Source organism: Pieris rapae, chromosome 7 (assembly GCF_905147795.1).
Source record: "Pieris rapae chromosome 7, ilPieRapa1.1, whole genome shotgun sequence".
Classification (NCBI taxonomy): domain Eukaryota; kingdom Metazoa; phylum Arthropoda; class Insecta; order Lepidoptera; family Pieridae; genus Pieris; species Pieris rapae.
In genome coordinates, this window is record NC_059515.1 from 5,284,719 (window position 1) to 5,304,439 (window position 19,721).

General features: G+C 32.0%; 1 protein-coding gene across 1 annotated transcript in view; it reads left to right on the top strand.

Annotated features, from left to right (window-relative positions):
* LOC110995107 overlaps window positions 1–19,721 on the top strand; it is a 42,388-nt gene that overhangs the window by 12,364 nt on the left and 10,303 nt on the right. The window contains exons 2-3 of the mRNA XM_045628880.1: window positions 5,172–5,200; window positions 14,031–14,251. Of these exons, the coding sequence (XP_045484836.1) occupies window positions 5,188–5,200; window positions 14,031–14,251 (234 nt within the window). The 5' untranslated portion in view covers window positions 5,172–5,187. The remainder of the gene's footprint in view (window positions 1–5,171; window positions 5,201–14,030; window positions 14,252–19,721) is intronic.

Sequence of the window (19,721 nt, forward strand, 5' to 3'; positions counted from 1 at the left end):
TGTTTCATCATAAAAATTTAAATCAATTCCACTATCATTCAAATTTTCTTTCTATGTATTTAAATGTTGATTAGCACATAATATGGATACATTTATTTCGTTTAATTTATGTTCTGTTTTGACAGAATATACATATAATACACATAAAAGCTTCTGATTCCTTGAATTATATTTTTTATCAAATAGGCGTTGCCGTAGTGAGTAAACGCCCATTCATTTATCTTAATTAAAATTAATGTTCGAAATATTTATGCATAAATTCTATTCACTAGTGTTCGTAATTTAAATTTATCATTGATGTTATCAAATGTGAAATATTTTATAGACCGTAAATAACTTTAAGAAAAAAAACTCGATATCCAACCTCAGTCAAGGTTTAAGCAACAACAAGCAACTCGACCCAAAATTATTGCATGTTTAAGGAAAATATTTGCAAAATACACATAGAATTCTGTGTACATTCGATATACGTAAAGGAACTTTGTTGATTTGAATTATTAAAAAAATAATACGTTTTTTTGTCGAATTGGTTCGGAAATACTTAAGATATTCATGTTTTTTTTTTTTCAAAATATCGGTCCATTATAAATCAACGCCAAACATATGTCTACAAAAGTATTTTCAGAAATGCTATCACTATAGCGACTGCAGGGGGAGACATGAAGAGTGGTAATCTAAATATCGTAATTTTAATTCACGCAGCCACATGATATATTTACATTAAATACACGGAAACATTAAAAAAACGCACAAATTTTTTAAGTGCTCGTGTTGAAATATCATTTACATAAATTCGTTTTTTATTTTTCAGTTAGTTCGACGTGATACATTTTTTTCTATATCGAAAAGTATAAGAGACTATTAATTTGGATAATTATTGATTTTCATTAACTTTATCTTATAAAGATCGGATCAATTTAAAAATCGCATCGGAATCGCGTCTAAATCGCAAAAGGCCTAGTAAAGTCTCAATCGCGATAATGGAGGCGCACGCTAAACTACAAGGGCTTTAATTGAACCCTGGGAGGTCTGGAGGTGTCGTATGCTAATCCATTCACTTATTTTTTTACTCCCAACACTCTTATTCGAGATCCGTGTTTGTTTTGAGTGACGTAATTACGGGGACTTTGTAGAATAGAGATGTCAACGGGAACTGCAGGTTATTTTTACATGAGCTATACCTTTTCAATAGCTTATTTTTTGTATGCGATTTCTTAACAGTTTTAAGATCTTACACCACAACCGGAAATGAGGAATATTAAAAGCTATTTTACGACTCTTTTTATATAATCATAATAATAATAATAATAATAAAACCTTTATTGCTGTATTTACATATTATGTACATAATAGTGTAAAATACTAAAAAGTTATCACTAAAAAATTTAAAAATAAAAGAATAAAAGATAATCATTACTAATATGTAATTACTTCTTAGACATAGGCCTTCTCTAAGGACTTCTTCACTCTTCTCTGTTTCGGGCTTTACGCATCCAATGAGGGCCAGCTACTCTTCGCAAATCATCTTCTCATATTTTCACTTGTCTTCCTCGTCGTTTTGTCATTGCGAGGAAGCCATGTCTTGTCTTATATAAAAAAACATAATTGTTAATTAAATTAATGTACATATTTATTTTGTACCGTTGCTTTCGTTGGTGAAAAAAAATTATTATTGCTAGAATATTTCTTATGCTTCACACAAGTCTTTGCATTTTATCCTAAGTATAAATTATTTAGAGCAAATACCCAAACAACTGCTACTTATATTTGTTCATGTATAAGATAATATTGCAACCATTTTGAATACGTAAGTTTTACTTACGTATACAAACATACAGAACCCTTTTAACTAATGAATCTTTTGAGCGTATAATTTAGTTCTGTCATCCGTTTCCCGGTGGTCTGCCGATAGATTAACCTTTTATTTCTATTTCTAACAGTTAATTAGGCAAAATAACACAACGTTGAAGCAGAACGATTATACAGTTCTTAATTTTTGTTTCTCATATATGTTATGACACATCTTTCAATTGTCAAACGAAATTAACATAACTCATAAGGCTTAAACACAAATGTTAAAGGTTAAAGATTTGATAGTTGAACAGGTAGTTGAAAAGAACAAAACCTGATCTTTATTAAATATCCATGGAATAGATAAATAGAGCCCCATTCTCTATTTATCTATTATGGATGGTAATAGAGATATGACTTCAAGAAAAGCGAGTACCACTCCCTCAAAGGTCGAGCACGAACACACCCCACGTACACACCATCACTTAGATACTTACCCAAACATTTACACCATCACACAACACAACCAAGAGTAATTCTCTTAGTTAAATAAATTGAATCACAATTAGTTAAATGTATTGAATACTTTTTGTTTGTTTGTTTCCTTTTCTAAATCTTTGAAACTTTTTGTAGTAAAATGTATGATGTATATCATCTTTGGCTATATTTTCAGTGTATTTGTTTGTAAATATATATAATTTATGTTAACTGTAGGATTACGAAATGAATAAATAAATACTACTGCAATCCTTTATTCATAATGGGCTGTTCTTTTAGATTCGTTAAGATCCGTTTTTTTATGTGGTAACCCATAGATGACTCAACGGAACAATATTAGTATCAAATTTCAACAGAGCCTCTTCCAATCTGTGTATAATTTTGGTTAATGTAGAGATACTTACGGTCCGCGATATTGCCGTGTAAATGTATAATTCAATTTAAGCATAACGCGGCCCTTGTATTAACGCGAGCGTATCACAATTACATCGTGATTAGCATAATATTATATAAATCGTTAGGTCACTAAAGCACGCAACTCTATACATTTTCATATCTAAGCTTTGGATTTTTGTTGAATAACTTTAAAAAAGTAATTGTGAACGTCTTCTCGGAGTTCTCAAGTAGTAAAAGATAATTTAAATATAAACAACATATAGAAATCTAAGCACAGAGTACAACTAACTAACTCTTTACAAAGGATTTATATATAGACGAAAGATAATTGCTTGGCAAAATTGATGCTTTAAATATCGCATTTAGTCGATATAGGCTTTAAAAAACCTTTAGTTAAAGCAACTTTATGAATATTCAATATTTTTGTTAAGATAAGCGATCGGAAGCCTCAGAAAGTTGAAGAATCTTAAAAACGCATCCCCATTGGGTAGGTTGTATTTAACAATATTGTATGTATTTCGTGATTTCGTGTGAAATTACAATGTGATTTTGTAACACATATGTTTTTTTGAATTTCTGACGTTATATTACAATCCTTTACACACTAACCACAAGAAATTTTTTTCAAACATGAAATATACAAACTTCCAGAAATATACTTATTGTCATTTAATGATTATCCCCTCTCTTCCAGAAGATATCAATAGTTTCCGCTCGTTCTATACTTTACTTTCAGAACTACGTATACACTAGGTTAAGTAATTTTTGTAACCTTTCATGAGGAATAGGCGTTCTGTGAACCGCAAATGTATGATAAAAATAAGATAATACACTAAAACAATGATATATACGTAGGTAACTACCCCTCTAACGGTAAAATTCAGAAACTTTTTTTACGTGGGAAAATGCGTTATTCATACGACTACCTAGTAGTGGAAGTTTATGTGGCTACTGTGCATACCCACAGTGCCACGACCCAAGGCAGAACACAGTAACAGCGTAGCCTTGTCCGCATCCCGCCACGCGATCAGCCGTTAAAATCAGCCGCCTACGGCCATGAATGATGTAGACCTTAGCACAGTAAGGGCCATACTCACATCGGCCAACTCAGCCTGATTTGTAGAATTGGGGGAGACGTTACTTGCAAGGATGCCCCATAATGCCTTCCTCTTCTTTGTCATACCGTTTGACATACAGGAAGTCTCGTTTCTAAATATCACCCTTAGTGCTTACGGAAAATGCGTAATAAATCCTCCATTGTACTATGACCTTGATGACCCAAAATAATTAAAGCATTACCATAAGACTAATATTGCGTGTAGCAACAATTTTCATTCGTAATTTCTTGATTTTCACGGTGATCGAACAGCGAGATACCATCGATTTTCCACTTTCCTCACGCACCTACTCACTTAATTTCTGATTTATCACCGCATCATATTTTGATAAGTATTTTTAATTTGAATAAATTATGTTTTAAGCGTGTTATCGGCGCGTAATGGCGGGTTTAATCATAGACGTTGTGGTTTCATGCTCAAATGTCACACAAAATGCGTCGCACACGTAATAGCTTGAGAGTTATAAGACTGGTCTTGGCAAATTTACGATAAAGATTTTCTGAGTTTAGATGAAATGGTCAAGGAGCATTAATGAAATGTTTTCATATGAATCATTGCCAGACACAAAAAAAATTTCATAACTAAGAATAATTGGGATTGTTTTTTAGTTAAGTGTTTTAATACAAGCGTCCTGTTATTCATAAATGTATCCGTCCAATAGCCGTTGATTATAGAAATCTATTCTTTATTGTTATTTGAAATTGTCATTTTGTGAACTTAGTTACATTTCGTTGGAAAACGCACGAGAATTTCGAGTCCTAGGAATCTTGTTTTTCCTTACTAGGATTTCGTAGAATATCGCTTGGGGATAAAGCCGTTGCATTCCTAATTAAGTTCTTTGTTCTTTTAATGCAACTAAGTCTATAATAAGTAAATAAATCTTTAATATATATTCCTCTCTTGTCTTTACCTATAAATGTACGTAAATAAACTTATATATCTAGTGCTTCTGTGACTACTGTCGTTGAATTTAGACATATTCGTGATTCGGACAGACGATCTCAGGATGGAAATTCTCACACCACTAAGCCAACACTGCTCTTATACCCACATCACATAAGACAGGGGTATATAATAAAGTGCCAGCACTAAATTATTGCAACATCCATATTTCGTTATGGATGAAAGATTTTTATTATTATTATTTAAGTAAGGTTAACTCTTAAACTACAAAAACAAAATACAGGTGATATAGATGTCAGAAGCAGTATTTTGGGCGCCACAAAGATTGTTAGATTAGGCATAAGCCCTAAAATGTTAGACCAATTGCGTGAAAACTTAGAAATTAAATTAATACGATAACTGACACGAGATCAGTTTAAAATTCAAAAATAAACATAATAAATTGTTTTATCTTGATTTTTTCAGGAACGTTGGCGCCATCATGCCGCACACTGGTATGTACTTTATTATAAATATACATTAAATAATATTATAAAACATTTTTTCTACAGTTAGACACTGCAGACATTTTTTAATGTATTTTTCTGATTCTCTAATGTGTCTATGTATGTGAATTACTGATACATGAATATTCTGTTTTAAATGTAATCCTTTCTATATGTATATATAAAGTTAGTGTAACGCCAACAACAAACTAAATTTTGAAAGTTGTTTGTAAATATGTGCCGATAAGTATATATATATATATATATATATAAGATCAAGTTATTATGATTTGACTTGTTTTAAGGAAATGGTTAAATATGAAACCTCAACGAATTTTACAAATCAATTATATCTATGAAATATTTGACAGCAAAACATATAAATTATTATACATGGTCCTCACCGTTAAAACCTCCTCATAATTATCCAAATCGGTCCAGCATTCTCAAGTTTTAGCGAGACAAGCGAACAATTTTTTTTATATCGTTTATATGACTTTAAAAACGTTATTTTCCACAAAAACCGACTTGGAGTCCTAAATATTGTGACATTACAATCAATAGTCGACTCCCGCGCATTTATTTCTAAAAAATAACGCCGCCCACTCGACCGGCGAATTTAAAAGTCTTAATTAAGTACCATTAACAAGATTTAAGTAATCGTATGGAAGAATGAAATATGGTACACTGAATAAAGCCAATGCAAAATGCACTGGAGCGGCGACTTCGTAGAACTCAGTTGGTTATTAGATAATATAGAATTTTTTTTTAAACTACATATTTATAACTTTAAAACTAATTAAAATTAATTTTAAATTAGTAGTTTTAAATTTAAAGAAAAATAAAATAAATGAAAAATAAAGATTTGTCCTCTATCAGCAGGAGGCATGGTAAAATAGGAGCACGCACTTACATACTCGTGAGAACAACACGCAAATACGTAGTAGAAACAACTAATATCACTGCATACACGAATTTAAGTACGACCAGTCACCACAAGTAGCACCCGTTTACGAGTATGACGCATGGCCAGCCATAGGCTCCCTCGCCATATTTTAGGGAGAGAGTATCACAAACTGACTACTTATTTTTTTGGAGCCAGTGTCTTCCACTCCAGAGACCTCGAAATCCGGCATTGCATATGGGACTGTAGCGCCCCTGGATATTATATGTAAGATGCTGCGATGATATAAAATTTATCTAAAGCCTATTTATTTTCTGTGGTAATCATACCATATTATCATTTATTCCCCGACGTATCAACAACAGTTTACCTCACGCATTGAAATCATAAGCGTTTCAAAGAAGTCTTATCTCGCGGCTCCATTACGGGTAATTAAGGGAATCGGTGAATATCGAGATAGTATCTGTATCGGCCCACCCGCTCAAAAACGACTTTTCTAATCCATTATACATGCTTAGTTGCATTATGGATATTTACTTTTCGATGTGACTGTATTGAATAATTTATTGGTTTATGTAGAATTAAATATTGTAAATTTAGTGGCGTTGGTCACGTCGCTGGAGCCTCTCATCCCTAAGGTCATCACTCTCGTCCGTAGGTTCGAACCCCGGTACTCACTAATTTCGCATTGATTGTTGTAAGGAATGCGTAAGACCTAACAAATAGCGTTAGACGCAGAATGCTTATCCATGTAGGATCACCTAGCATTCTGAAAATATCACAAAAATATCACGAAACATAACGAAGTCTCAGGCCATGACCAAGTGTCAAACTGCTTAAAAAAAGCTTAAAACAAACTTTTTATCGCGACTGTATCAACTTGAAGGCTATCCTAATATGTCTTTATCACTTAGATGCCTATAATAAGTATCGCAATACAGCGAGGAAATGCTGTCAGCATTAAAACACTACCGCAGGAACTATTTTTTTTTAATTTAGTGGTCTAATTAATTAAAGAATTATTATTACTTTATTTTAAAATACATTCATTAATTACTATATTAAACGGAACATATTTAAGATGTAATGTAATTAATTGTATTGTTTAATAAGAAACGAACAATATAATAAAGAATTTAACAAAATAACATTTTTGTACTCATATCATTTTAAAGATCTTTATCTAAATTATTTGGTTAGTAAATAGGTTTGTTAGTACCGCCCATATCGTATTTCTAAAATTAAAAAAATAATATATAAAAACATTATGTAATATACCGCAGATTTAGAAATATTTTATATTTTCTATATAAAACATTTAGATGTTAATCCAGAATTAAAATCCATTCAAGCTTATTTTCAAAAGAATACGATTTGCATAACATTACCTTAATTTTGTTAAAGATGCTTATTTCGTGGCCAGATGTGGTGAGTTTTATATTAAAAATCGTTATTAATTAAATTTATATGTTATATAGAACTGTTTATCAAGATAAAATACACTTATTATATCCTTATTAAAATACAGTATTTACTTGACTGTGTTTTCAATAGTCAAGGTCTTAATTAAAAAACAAATTAATGCATTACCATTGTTGCCCTTGAAGTAAGTAGACCCCGACAGGCTCCGAGCTCCATCAGCAGAGTAGCTCATCCCAAATGTCAAACATAAGATATCTGCCACAGAAAACACAAAGAACTTTAACAAATCTTCATAGATTGTACTTAAGAACCTCGATCACATCGGCACCTAACAAAAACTGCAACATAATTGGTTTATCAGTTCATGCCATTCATAGACACGTAGGCTTATAACCTCATTTTTGGCATTGCGAGTTAAAATTAAATAACATTTAATTTTTAATCCACAACTTTACTAGAACTGTTTAACTCCTGCCTTCCTCGAAAGCGCTTGAAAACGCAACTTCCATCCGAAGTCGCAAATAAATAATCCGATATAGTTAATACCTATAGTATGCAAATGTTACATAATCAAAAGATATCGCAGTATTGTACGAAAAGAACTCTCAGAAAGCAAAAAAGTCCTTCCCGCCCTTTTTGTGTCTAAGCCAATCGCTTAATTTGCTAAAGCCTAAACCCAACCATTAAAAAGATACAGGTTTAGATGACATTTGCATAAGAAAATTGCCAAGCAAATCTAAACAAAGTATTGTGGCCGTACAATGCATTGAAACACTTTCAATGGCAATTTCAATTTCTTCGCCATGGTCGGCGGTATCACTTAACATCAGGTGAGCCTCCTGCCCGTTTGCCCCATTTTCTATAAAAAAATATACAAAAAAACAAGTGCAAAATAGGATTTCTCGTTTGTTCGAAACTCTCATTTTACTTCTGGTTTGGGAGACGTCGCCTACTTTAGTAATAAAGTATAGAATTTATCAAGATATCAAAGTCATTAGCATGATAATATCAGAAGCCGAGAAATATTAGATCTCTTTGATAACTTTCCGAATAGTGAGATCACACACGACGTTTCCGGTTCGAATGAATTAATTTCGCTTAGTTTAGTTGCGAATTTAATTCGTAATTAAATTAAATATATATATATTATACCTTACTTAATGGTCCATATGGTATTTTGGCATTAATTTACTTTATTTATCAATGAATAATTTAAATTAAAAAACTAATTGCCAATTATATAAAATAATATATAATTAGCAATTTGTTTTTTGAACGTCAAATAAATAGATTTTACAAAACATGCTGCATATATTCTTGTGTTTCTTAATTGATCTGTATGTAAGTTCATTATTAACAAAGAATAAGATTTTTATTGAAGTGTTCACTTAGATAAAATCCAGTATATAATTAAATGTTTAAATTATTTTGAAATAATGATAACATTTCGGTCTTGTAGTAAATGCGTTTTTTTAGTTGTATTAGTGTGACAATCTTTAAACGACGTGACAAGTTCATGCTCAATTAAATGTGAAGCCAAGCCAAATGTCTCTGTTAAAGATTTCTGGTTCTAACTTACAGATGACAGCATATAATACCCTGACGTACTTATTTTGATGTGATCTAATATTTGAAAAAATCCTATACTTATTAAAACTTATTAAATAAAAAAAATAAACTTATTACTTAACTTACTAAATTTTTTGCGAAAGGACTTTATCTCTTCCTTCAGATTCACATAAAGCTTAAATTCTTGTCATGATTGTACAGTAATCAAAAACCATTTTTTATTGTATGTAGAGAACAGCTTTTATAGTACAAAATATAAAAAACCTTGGACGGCACATCAAACGCTTTAACATCAAATTCGATTTTCTACTTGGCTGTTTACAACTGTGTTACAATTTTATATCATAAACTTATATTGTCAATTAAATTATAATCTATGCTTCGCTCCACAGATTAGGCAATGGCGCGAAATGATTTGGTTCAAGATACAGATTGTAGTCTTGTATTGTGATAAGAAACTAGTATTTTTCCGGATTTGACACATATGGAATAGATGCGAGAATTTTAACGCGTAATTAGAGTTAGTTTCACGAATAATACCTATATGTGGTAGGGCAAGAATAGAGTACCTTGAGTTTGAGATAATAAGTAGTATTATAAACGTAGCATGACTCTCGTAGCAATACGGAATATCTTTGAAGGCTTGGTTCGGCTTGGAGGTCTGAAGGAGATACAAAGACAATGCGAAAAACGGACGCACGGACGCTTCTTAAACTAGGAAGCTAGCAATTACGGTCATGTGCATTTCTATAAAGAAATAAAACACTTTATCGAAGGTAAAGTTGTATTGCGAAATATGCGGTTTTTATTCATTCAAATTAACTTTTTAGTAAGTTATTTACCAAAAATAATATTTGAATAACAAAACTAAATTTTTAATAATACAGAATATATTTAAAATATAAATAAATATTATTTAATCCAAAAAAAACTAATCTAAAATAATATAAAGAAAAAAGGCAACAATAAAATTGACATATACAAGTAATAGTTATTTTGAAGGTTTGTCTAATTTTATCGGCTCTTGTATTGGCACTCACTCAAATTTTTGAAAATTAATTTATTACTTTGTAACATCAAAATGTTAGAAGTGTGTTCTACCACTTGCGTCTAGTAATAAGGTAAGGACACCACATTTGTTCCACTTTCCTGACAGCTGGCGCCATCTTGTTTTCTGGTAACTCACTGGGATCAAGCACTCTATAAGCTTTCGGTTTAGAAAACTTCATATCTTCGTAGTCTACTCCATGACGAACCCAGGTTGTTATAAAGCCAGACCCTTACAACAGCAAAATTATGTTACTTTATTTTTAACCGCGTCCATGTCCACCTGAATTTATTTTAATATGTAAACTTATGGTAGATAAATAAAATGGTTTTATAAAGATTTTATCAGTGCTTCATCAAAGAGGCAATGCAAGGAATATTGTCAGTTTATTTTTTTTCAATTAGTCCCTTTTTAAGTCAGGTTTAAAAAAGATTTAATTGACAAGCGAATTCCATGTATTTCAAGAACTATTGGTACTAAGAAATAAATACTCACTATCATAATTGTCTATTATATCCGGCCTCAATGTTCCGACTGTGTAGAATCTGAGCTTTTTCACAGCATCCTCGTATTCTTCACATCTACAACGATCCATTACTGAAAAAAATAAACATTAAAGTCTTTAATGTATGTAATATACTTTTGTAAGCAGATGACAGATTAGAGATATAAAACCTTTTTTATATTATTGATATAGATACAAATATATAGATCATAGATATAGATACAAAGTTGCTTTTACAATCTTCCTTCAAATGGCTGCCCACTTTCCAAACTTCTATAAGAATTGTTTACAATGCCAAGTTGATGGTTGACATAACTCAAAATTTCCTCTAATGTCTTGAGAGTAAAACCTCCATAATACAAGTACATTATACTTTAATCAGTTGCTATGCCGCTACTATATAATACAGCCATCTCAGATGTCTGTATGGACACAAATAATTTGGTTCGCACTTTAAGATAAATTCAAGGCAATTCTTAGCGTAATGCAATTGTTTATTACAAATAGTGTGGGAATGGAATCATCTCACGTGACATACAAATTCGATTGACAAATGCGTGCGTTTCATACATATATTTGGCTCAGACGTACGAAACTTTAATGTTAGCGTTCCTTTGTAATTATTGTGGATACAGAAATATGGATGTATCAGCGCCATCTAGAGACAATCACACGCATTAGTGCGTAAAAAACGAAGATTGAATTGCAAAAAAAGTCAGCACCCGTGTTAACCGACCGGCGGCATAAAATCAGTCACAAGTCATAAACATCACCATAACTTGCGGTATATACGAGCAATTCGCTAAGAAAAAGTTTAAATAACGTTTTACGATCGGATTGTAAAACTGAGATCACGTGCAATCCCAGTTTTTAAGGCTTCTTGTAAGTTATATCATAAAGTGTTAGTATCACATTGTGTTCTGAGATTTTCTTAATAACAACTTAATAGCAATCATTTTACAGGAAAAATATTGAACTAGCCATAAGCAAATTGTTTTAAGGATTTTATTATTTACCTGGTACCATTTTATCGAACGCTTTTAGACCAAATAAAAATAATACGTTCGTAGATACTAAAAAAGGGGATGGATCTAAACTGGCTAACATAGGATCAGATCGTAAATAACTTCGGAGTTTTAGAGCCTTCTGGATATACTTTATAATATGTCAAATATTTTATACATTCAGTCTTTAAAAGTAGATAAATCTGTTAAAAAATTCAATTAATTTTAATCCAACGCACTATTCAATTAACGTTCAGCCGTAACCAAAGCTGCGAACAGAAATCAATTATTTTTAATTCGACTATTCGCACATAATGGTCTCAACCATCTAGATTTAACTGCTGCAGCCATTGTAAAAGTCATCAATTGCAGTGGCACAATTTATTATCTTAATGCAATAAAATTAACCTACTAATTTGTTCTTAGCAATTTAATTTTTATTATCTCTTAAAGTCGATAACCACATGAAGTTATGTTGTGTAATTTTTAACACGATACTTCAAACATCGGCGTTATTGTAAGGGATCGTGTATATTGTGCTTAGGCATAATGTATAAATAATAAATATACATAAAAATATGTGGCTGCACCGATATGCCTAATTGTGATCTTAAAAGTGTTTAAGTTCACGGAAGGTTTAAATTGTAATACGTAAAGAAAAATACTAAAAAACGATAAAAACTATTTCCAATTAAAACTGTTCCAAGCTGTAAAATATTTGATGTATGTCTTTAAGAAATAAAAAAATGTCACTAGGTTTTCATGCATGCATTTCATGCCTTCAGAAATTTGTGTTTCATATATACGACGTTCACCAGGTCATCTATTATATAAACAAATTAACAACTTAAAATTACAACTACAATTACTCGGCTTTTTTATTTTTGATATAATAACGTGATGGGTTGCCAAAGACGCGGAATTTTAACATATTTTTATGTATCTAAATTAAAATAAAATATTAAAAATGTTCATATTTAATAAACTGCCTATTTTTTAATGATGTATGATGATGATTTTGTAATAAACACAGATTTAGACGAAGCCGCAACAGCGCATCGTCGCTTTTATATACTCTATTTAATTTATAAAAAATTTCACATTACAGACCTTAAATCGTTAAAACCTCAAAGACAAGAGGGTTATCTTAAAAAAAATTGCGTCAACGGTTAAAAAATGCAATGTGTACAACCTTTATCCGTAGCGGTATTTCACGGCTATCCGATACCGACGCCTCCGAGTTAAGTCGCAAATTACTTCGAGTTTTACGATTCCTCGCACCGGGAGCCGTTCCACTAAATGATATAAAGGATAGACTTTAATTATCCCTCAATAGTACGAATGACATTATTTTGTTCCCTCTTCTAAAACAAGTGAACACTAATTCAAAAGTTGAATCATTTAGATAAAGTAATATTTATCGGGAATAATTTTTATCCAAGCCAATTCTTAGGATTAGGCAGCGGATTTCCTTTACATTTATAAATTCCTAAAGTTATTCGCATGAATTTCTTAGCTCATAAATTACACGGATAAAAATGTTTCTTCTACCAATACAAAAAATACGTAAAAAAAATAATACTCATTAACAAGACAATAATGTAAAGAAACAAAAGGTTGTTATTTTTCGGACGGTGAGTTCACCTGTCTCATTTGAGTTAATATTTATTTGATTGCCAAATTTCCTATTCCCGCATCTACCTGTATGACCAATTGTCGAAAAGGTTTTAGGGGTCCGATGTACGACTTTTGAACAAGTAATTTGTATAATTTTTTAGACTCGAAAAAAATATAATTATATTTTGTAGGTATGTATTTGTTATTCTAGTTATATAGTGCTTTTTTGTGTTTGGTCCTGATTGAACTTTGTAGACGACTTTTGAAGAAATAATCAAGATTTAATGTTAAAGTTACTAGGTCTATTTCCACTGCATATATTCATGGTAGCCTAAAAGTCAAAACCCTTCCCATTTCTTAGCTGCCACGTTTTATAAAATGAACAAAATTTCGCTCCTGACCGTTTCAAGATCTTGATAAGAACCCCATAAATAAGTGTTATTTGATGTCTTCATAAAGCGAACTCATTTTGATGATGTTTAATATTGTTTTTTCTACATTGTATGTTTGGAAAAATTATTAGAGCGCATATGTATAAGGTAATATATGGCCTATTATTTACATCAGATTATACGTCTCCTACGCATAAATAGATTAACTTTAGTAGATCCTTAGAATATACATCTAAACCGTACAGGTATTTAATACTAAAACTTAGTTTTTTATTGATTACTCCGTCAAAATTCTTAGGAATGCTCCATGAATGAATAATGAATTGTTAGCCACATTTTTATTACTGATAAGTTACCCAAATGCACGTTGTTTTTCAGGCCAGGCGGGTGTCAATCAGCTGGGAGGTGTTTTTGTCAACGGCAGGCCCCTCCCTGACATGGTACGAAAGAGGATCGTCGAGCTGGCCATACTTGGTGTGCGACCCTGTGACATTAGTCGACAGCTTCTTGTGTCGCATGGCTGCGTCTCCAAGATCTTAACCAGATTCTACGAGACTGGGTCTATTAGACCTGGTTCTATCGGCGGGAGTAAGACGAAGGTATGTAAGCGATACTGCTGTTATGGCGTAAACTTATCAGTGTTAGTTTGTCCGTCGGCATAAGCAAGTAGCTATTGAATAAAAATAGTCAATTGTATCAAATCTATCGTTCGTAATAAAACTATAATAATTATGTAGAAATACCTGAGCATAAAGTATATGTTTCTTAAGATATGTAATGCCGTAAGAATAATTGAGTGATACCTACACTGAAATTTTTTAGAAAATGAAAAAGGGCTTGATGTAGAAAGTTGCAAATACTGCTAAGGTTTTGAGAAGTAATCTCCGTTCCTCTCTACACATAGAACTACTCGATGGAACCACTTAGAAAAGCAGTGGGCCCATTCATTCTTAAGGGTCTCTTCAATGGCATTGCCGTACGCTTTCATCACATCTTCAGGGCTTGTAAACCCAATACTTCGAATTTAATCTTAGTTCTTGGTAATAAAGAAAGTCGCAGGGTGCCAGGTCAAGACTGTATGGCAGATGACTCATTATCTCGACACCAGTCAAATATTCAACAGTCAGTTTTGCGGGGTACGCTGATACATTGTCGTGGTGAAGGAGAATCCTGCTTCCAGGTTGCTGCTGTCGAATTTTTTCCAAGACAAAAGGCAAACAGCAATTGACATACCAAAATTTCCAGCTTTTATCACCTGTGACGTAGTCATATACAGCATTTATGTCACCGCCGTTGAATTTATCTAACCTTTGGCAAAAACAGTCCATGTGAAGGTGTTTCTGGTCGTCGGAAAAGTATGAGGATTACCCATACTTTAACCGACTGGTACGATCTGGTACATAGCTTCCGAACGCGTTAATGTTCGTTTAATATTTTTTGAACTTAACTCATACCAATGCCTGGGCTTGCCCGTATCTGCTGAAAGGTCACTCTCACACAGCACTGAAGTTATCCTCAGTAGTCGCTGTTAAAGGACGTCCATCACGCGGATCATCATTAAGATTGCTACGTCCACGCTTAAAGACGTTAAACCTATTGTAAATAGTGGCACGAGATGGGGTTTCATATAGCTTTTTTGTTGAGTAAGCCCACAACGAAATGTCATAATAAATCAGTGACAGAAATTTTTCTCGCGTTAGGTTCATATTCATGTGTAATAAGAGTTTTAGATTTGCCGCCATTTCACAAAAACAAATGACAAATGAATGCAATATACTACATTAGGTTACCATAGAGTTCTCAAATTGAAATTCAAAAAAAGTTTATTAGTAATGTTTCTAACTGGTAAATTCGAATCGTTCTCAGTGTTATCCGCATAATAAATGTTATCATGTTTTATGTAAAACAGTTACTACAACCAATCTAGTTAAAATAAAATAAGTTTAAATTTAAAAATAAAATTAAGTTAGATTTCTATTTAAATTGTTAATGTCCCTATAAAAGTATTTTTTTGTAAATTTTGTTCCCCTTGGCGTAGACTCTTGGGGCGTCGGGTTAAAGAGCTCGAGAGCTAATTACAAATTTAAGCGGCCTGATAGATAGTACCGGTAACCCCAGAGCTGGTGTTTTCCTTACGAATAACTATCTCAATACAGTACACTGCCACAGGGACAAAACTTTACTAATTTTAATTAGTTTCAATGTTCTATTCATTATTATTATTATTATTATTATACAAAGGTTAATAATATTATAAAAAGTGTCATTATAAAAAAATAACTGACTGTCACAATATACGAAAATGTTCATACAAAAATAATAAACAAAACGACTGTAGGCGGCTCAATAAACCGAGTGAAGGGGTCACGGCGGCAATCACATGTAATTATAAACTATAAAATCACTCCACTTTCGGCTTCTTCAGGTGAGCTTTAGTCACGCTGGTTTTATTTTTCGGCCCCGGGTTCTGTGTGCTTGGAGCTTTATTAATTTAAAAACTTGATCTTAGTTATATTGTTTTAAAATGGATTACAAGTCTTTGTAATAATACTACAGCGCATTTATTAAGGGCGAACTCAAAAATATAAATTTTTTCAATTTTAAATATTTATTTCCAACACACATATTTTAACGGTATTTACAATATTCTATACCTACATTGTAATAATGATAATTAAAAATATATAGCTAGAAATAAATGACTTATTTAATTTAATATTAAGATTACAATAAACTTAACCTAACCAAAACGATTTATTAAAAAAAAAGAATCGTAATTGAAGAAACTGCTAAAGCAAAAATATGTAGTTGTATGTTAACGTTTCTACATACTCATGTATTTCGTTAAAGATATTCTTTATCCACATCATGCCCCCAAAACCCGTGAAAACTGAGCAGCGGTGAACGCATCGGCCTTCCTAAATTCGGTACGCCAATAAACCATACATTTTGTATCCACAAACGAATGCCGCCGCCAAAAAATTGATTATAACAAAATGTACCGAATCACCGAAATTTTATTGCCTTTATGGAAATGTTTAATTGACTACTAATCAAGCTGCTCGAGAAACGAACTCGGGCCAGCAGTGAAAATATTGATGTAGCGAAATGGAAATTAATTTTAATATGCGTTTTATTGTGTATTTCATTTGAAGTGATTAAATCAGAAATAGATCTATAAAATCTAGTCTCGCTAAAATTTCCCTTTGTACTCCTCTCTTCGAAGACACTCTTCTAACGCACCAGTCACATCAGAATACTGGCTGTTGACATTTCGCGATCATTTAGAGTCGGCTTAATTCGCCTCCAAGAAGCTTGGTGTACCAAGTACCGAGCAAGGCAAGACGGTACCTGGAAAAACAAAACAATATATGCAACATTTTCATAATAAAATATATGCTTTATTTTTATAAATATAAATTCCAAATACTGAGTGTCAACTAAAATTAAAAATATCATAAAATATGAAATTTTATTGACATGGAATACAGTTGTTTCGATAAATACACTAACTCCCAATTATAACTTCGATTTCGTCCAAATCAAATCGCGAGTGTGGGAAAACACGCAAGGCTGTGGTTTCTGTAACAAATGGCCACCGTTACTAATTTCGCTTAAGAAAACTCATGCTAATTAAAAGATAAACAAAGTTCTTTGTTTACATGTACGAAGTATAAATAATATTTCTCTTAACGCTTTGCGCGCGGTTCATGGACCTTATTAAACATTGTGTATTTTATATAAGAGCTGGACAGGTTGTAATTAAGTAAAACGGTTAATATAATCAGTGTCATTAGATATTATAACACCTTTTTTGGTAAGTTAAACAAAAGACGAAACAATAGCGCGTTCCGTTTAATTGTGATTGGTGCAGCGAAAAACGGGCCGTGTTTGTGATTGGACATGGAAATTATTTGAGAGATGATCTATAAACTTAAATGAAAGAATCGGAAATAGGCATTTCCGATGCTATATGCAAAAACGGAGATTTTCAGTTTAGCATTAATGTATTTTATATTGCAGTAATTAGATAATATTTGACTGCATATTACTACGCGTAGATATTATTTTAGTCCGCTAATTTCCTGATTACTAAAAGCCATTTCTAGATAGTCATTTTAATAAGGTATATTCTAACTTAGAGAACAGTCAAGCTCCATCAAAATCAGCTACGTAGTTTTTAAGATATAATCTATTTTACCCTGGGTATTGAGCTAGATAGAAGATACTTGAAAATAATCACATTTGATGGCAAAAGCTTTGACTTATTTTTATAAATTGTATCCCCTTATAGGTACATCGGAAAAGTACCAAACATCGCAATAGTACCTACGAAACATCAGTTAAGTATTAAACATCGCAAGTGTACCTAAAATGTACCTGTGTAACAAACATCTTTCAAACATTTATCATCTACGAGCACAGTTAGGATTATGATTGTTCGAATCATCAGTGATGGAAAAGAAGCCGATAAATTCATATAATTATTCACATACGTCACGCATTTATTTACGCGTGTTCGACAGAAGCGTTTACCGCTTGATATGGCTTCCATTCGAATAATTGAACTTGGCATTCCCAGTACTTCACAAAGGCATTTAACGAAAAACCTATTAAATACGAATCGATTATAATCCCGAGTTATGTTTCCAGTTATTCTCAATCGATCCGGTAAATCGATTAATCGTCCGTTTATTATTAGGTTACATTTTTTACGGTTGCTGTCGAACAATTAGTGGTAAGGTTAATGTCGTACATGAAGGAATAAAACGCATCAATGCTGCAGTCAAAATTTAAGTCGTGTATTGCTCATTGTTGCCGTTCTATCGAATTAGTAGTAACTGAGGTAGAATAATGTAGTGGAATAAATAAATACATTTTAGTAAAAATAATAATTTATTAAAGATGTTTGTAAATCAGCTCCAGAAACAAGGACTGTAAAACAAATGATAATCAACAGTGTCAAGTTTCAATCTGTTTGGTCATTTAATTTTTTTAACCTCTAATAATGTAAGTTTGAAAAGGCTTTTACCCATTTGGTTGTTTACACCGTTAATATCTACCAAAATTATTTACTTCATTTCTAAAGCGATAAAATACTTTAAAAAAAACCACGTTTCGCACAACTCAATCGACCACACCGACTCGCCTTTGCTTTTACGAGCAGAAGTTATGCTTTTTATGATCGATGGCCACTATTTACGACGAAATGACCATAATTAGAGATCACAGCGCTCTCAGCTTTATGGTGTGCCCATATTGACCACTTTCACACTAAATTTGATTGTTATAACACTAATGTTCTCGAAATATAAATTTTAATAGGTTGTAATTGCGACTTGTTTTGTAGCAAATAAAATAAATCATAATTATTATTTCTACCTGTCTATTAACTTAAATCTATGGACCCAGCCCTTTTTGCAGATAATATAGAAAATTATGAATTACTAATACATTACATTATGTTATTTACTATAGAGCAGTCATCTGAAGCAAGCAAGGAAACAGAATTTTAAAGCCACTGCATACAAATTATCAAAATAGTATTCTTCAAAAAGAATTAGTATTTCCAAAGTTTTAACAGTTTAGTTACATAGGAACGCCTTCACGCCCAAACCTCCTTGATTTCAACGAATTTTAGCGTAGCTTAGTAAAGTATTCAGTGGAAATTACATGTACAGTTCCGGGATATTTAGTACTTAAATATTATATTCTCAATTAGCAACTTGACAAGTACTTGCTGTTTTTATACCTGGTCCGAACGATGTCAAATATTAACGGTAGTTCTTACATTGATGCATATGGATTCTATGGGGTGAAATAAATTTAACAAAAGTTTATTTTTAATATTAATTTATTTACACTTTATGTCAACATTTACACAAGATATAAACATTATTTTGTGCAACGGGCGGCCATTTTCAAAACCAGTTAGTATGGAAGAAATGAAAAAATAATATAGGAATAAAAATTAAAACATTTACAAAATTTATTATATGACAATCATACAAAACTCAGATGCTGCTTTAAATAAACTAACACAACAAATGTACTGGTAAAAATACTTAT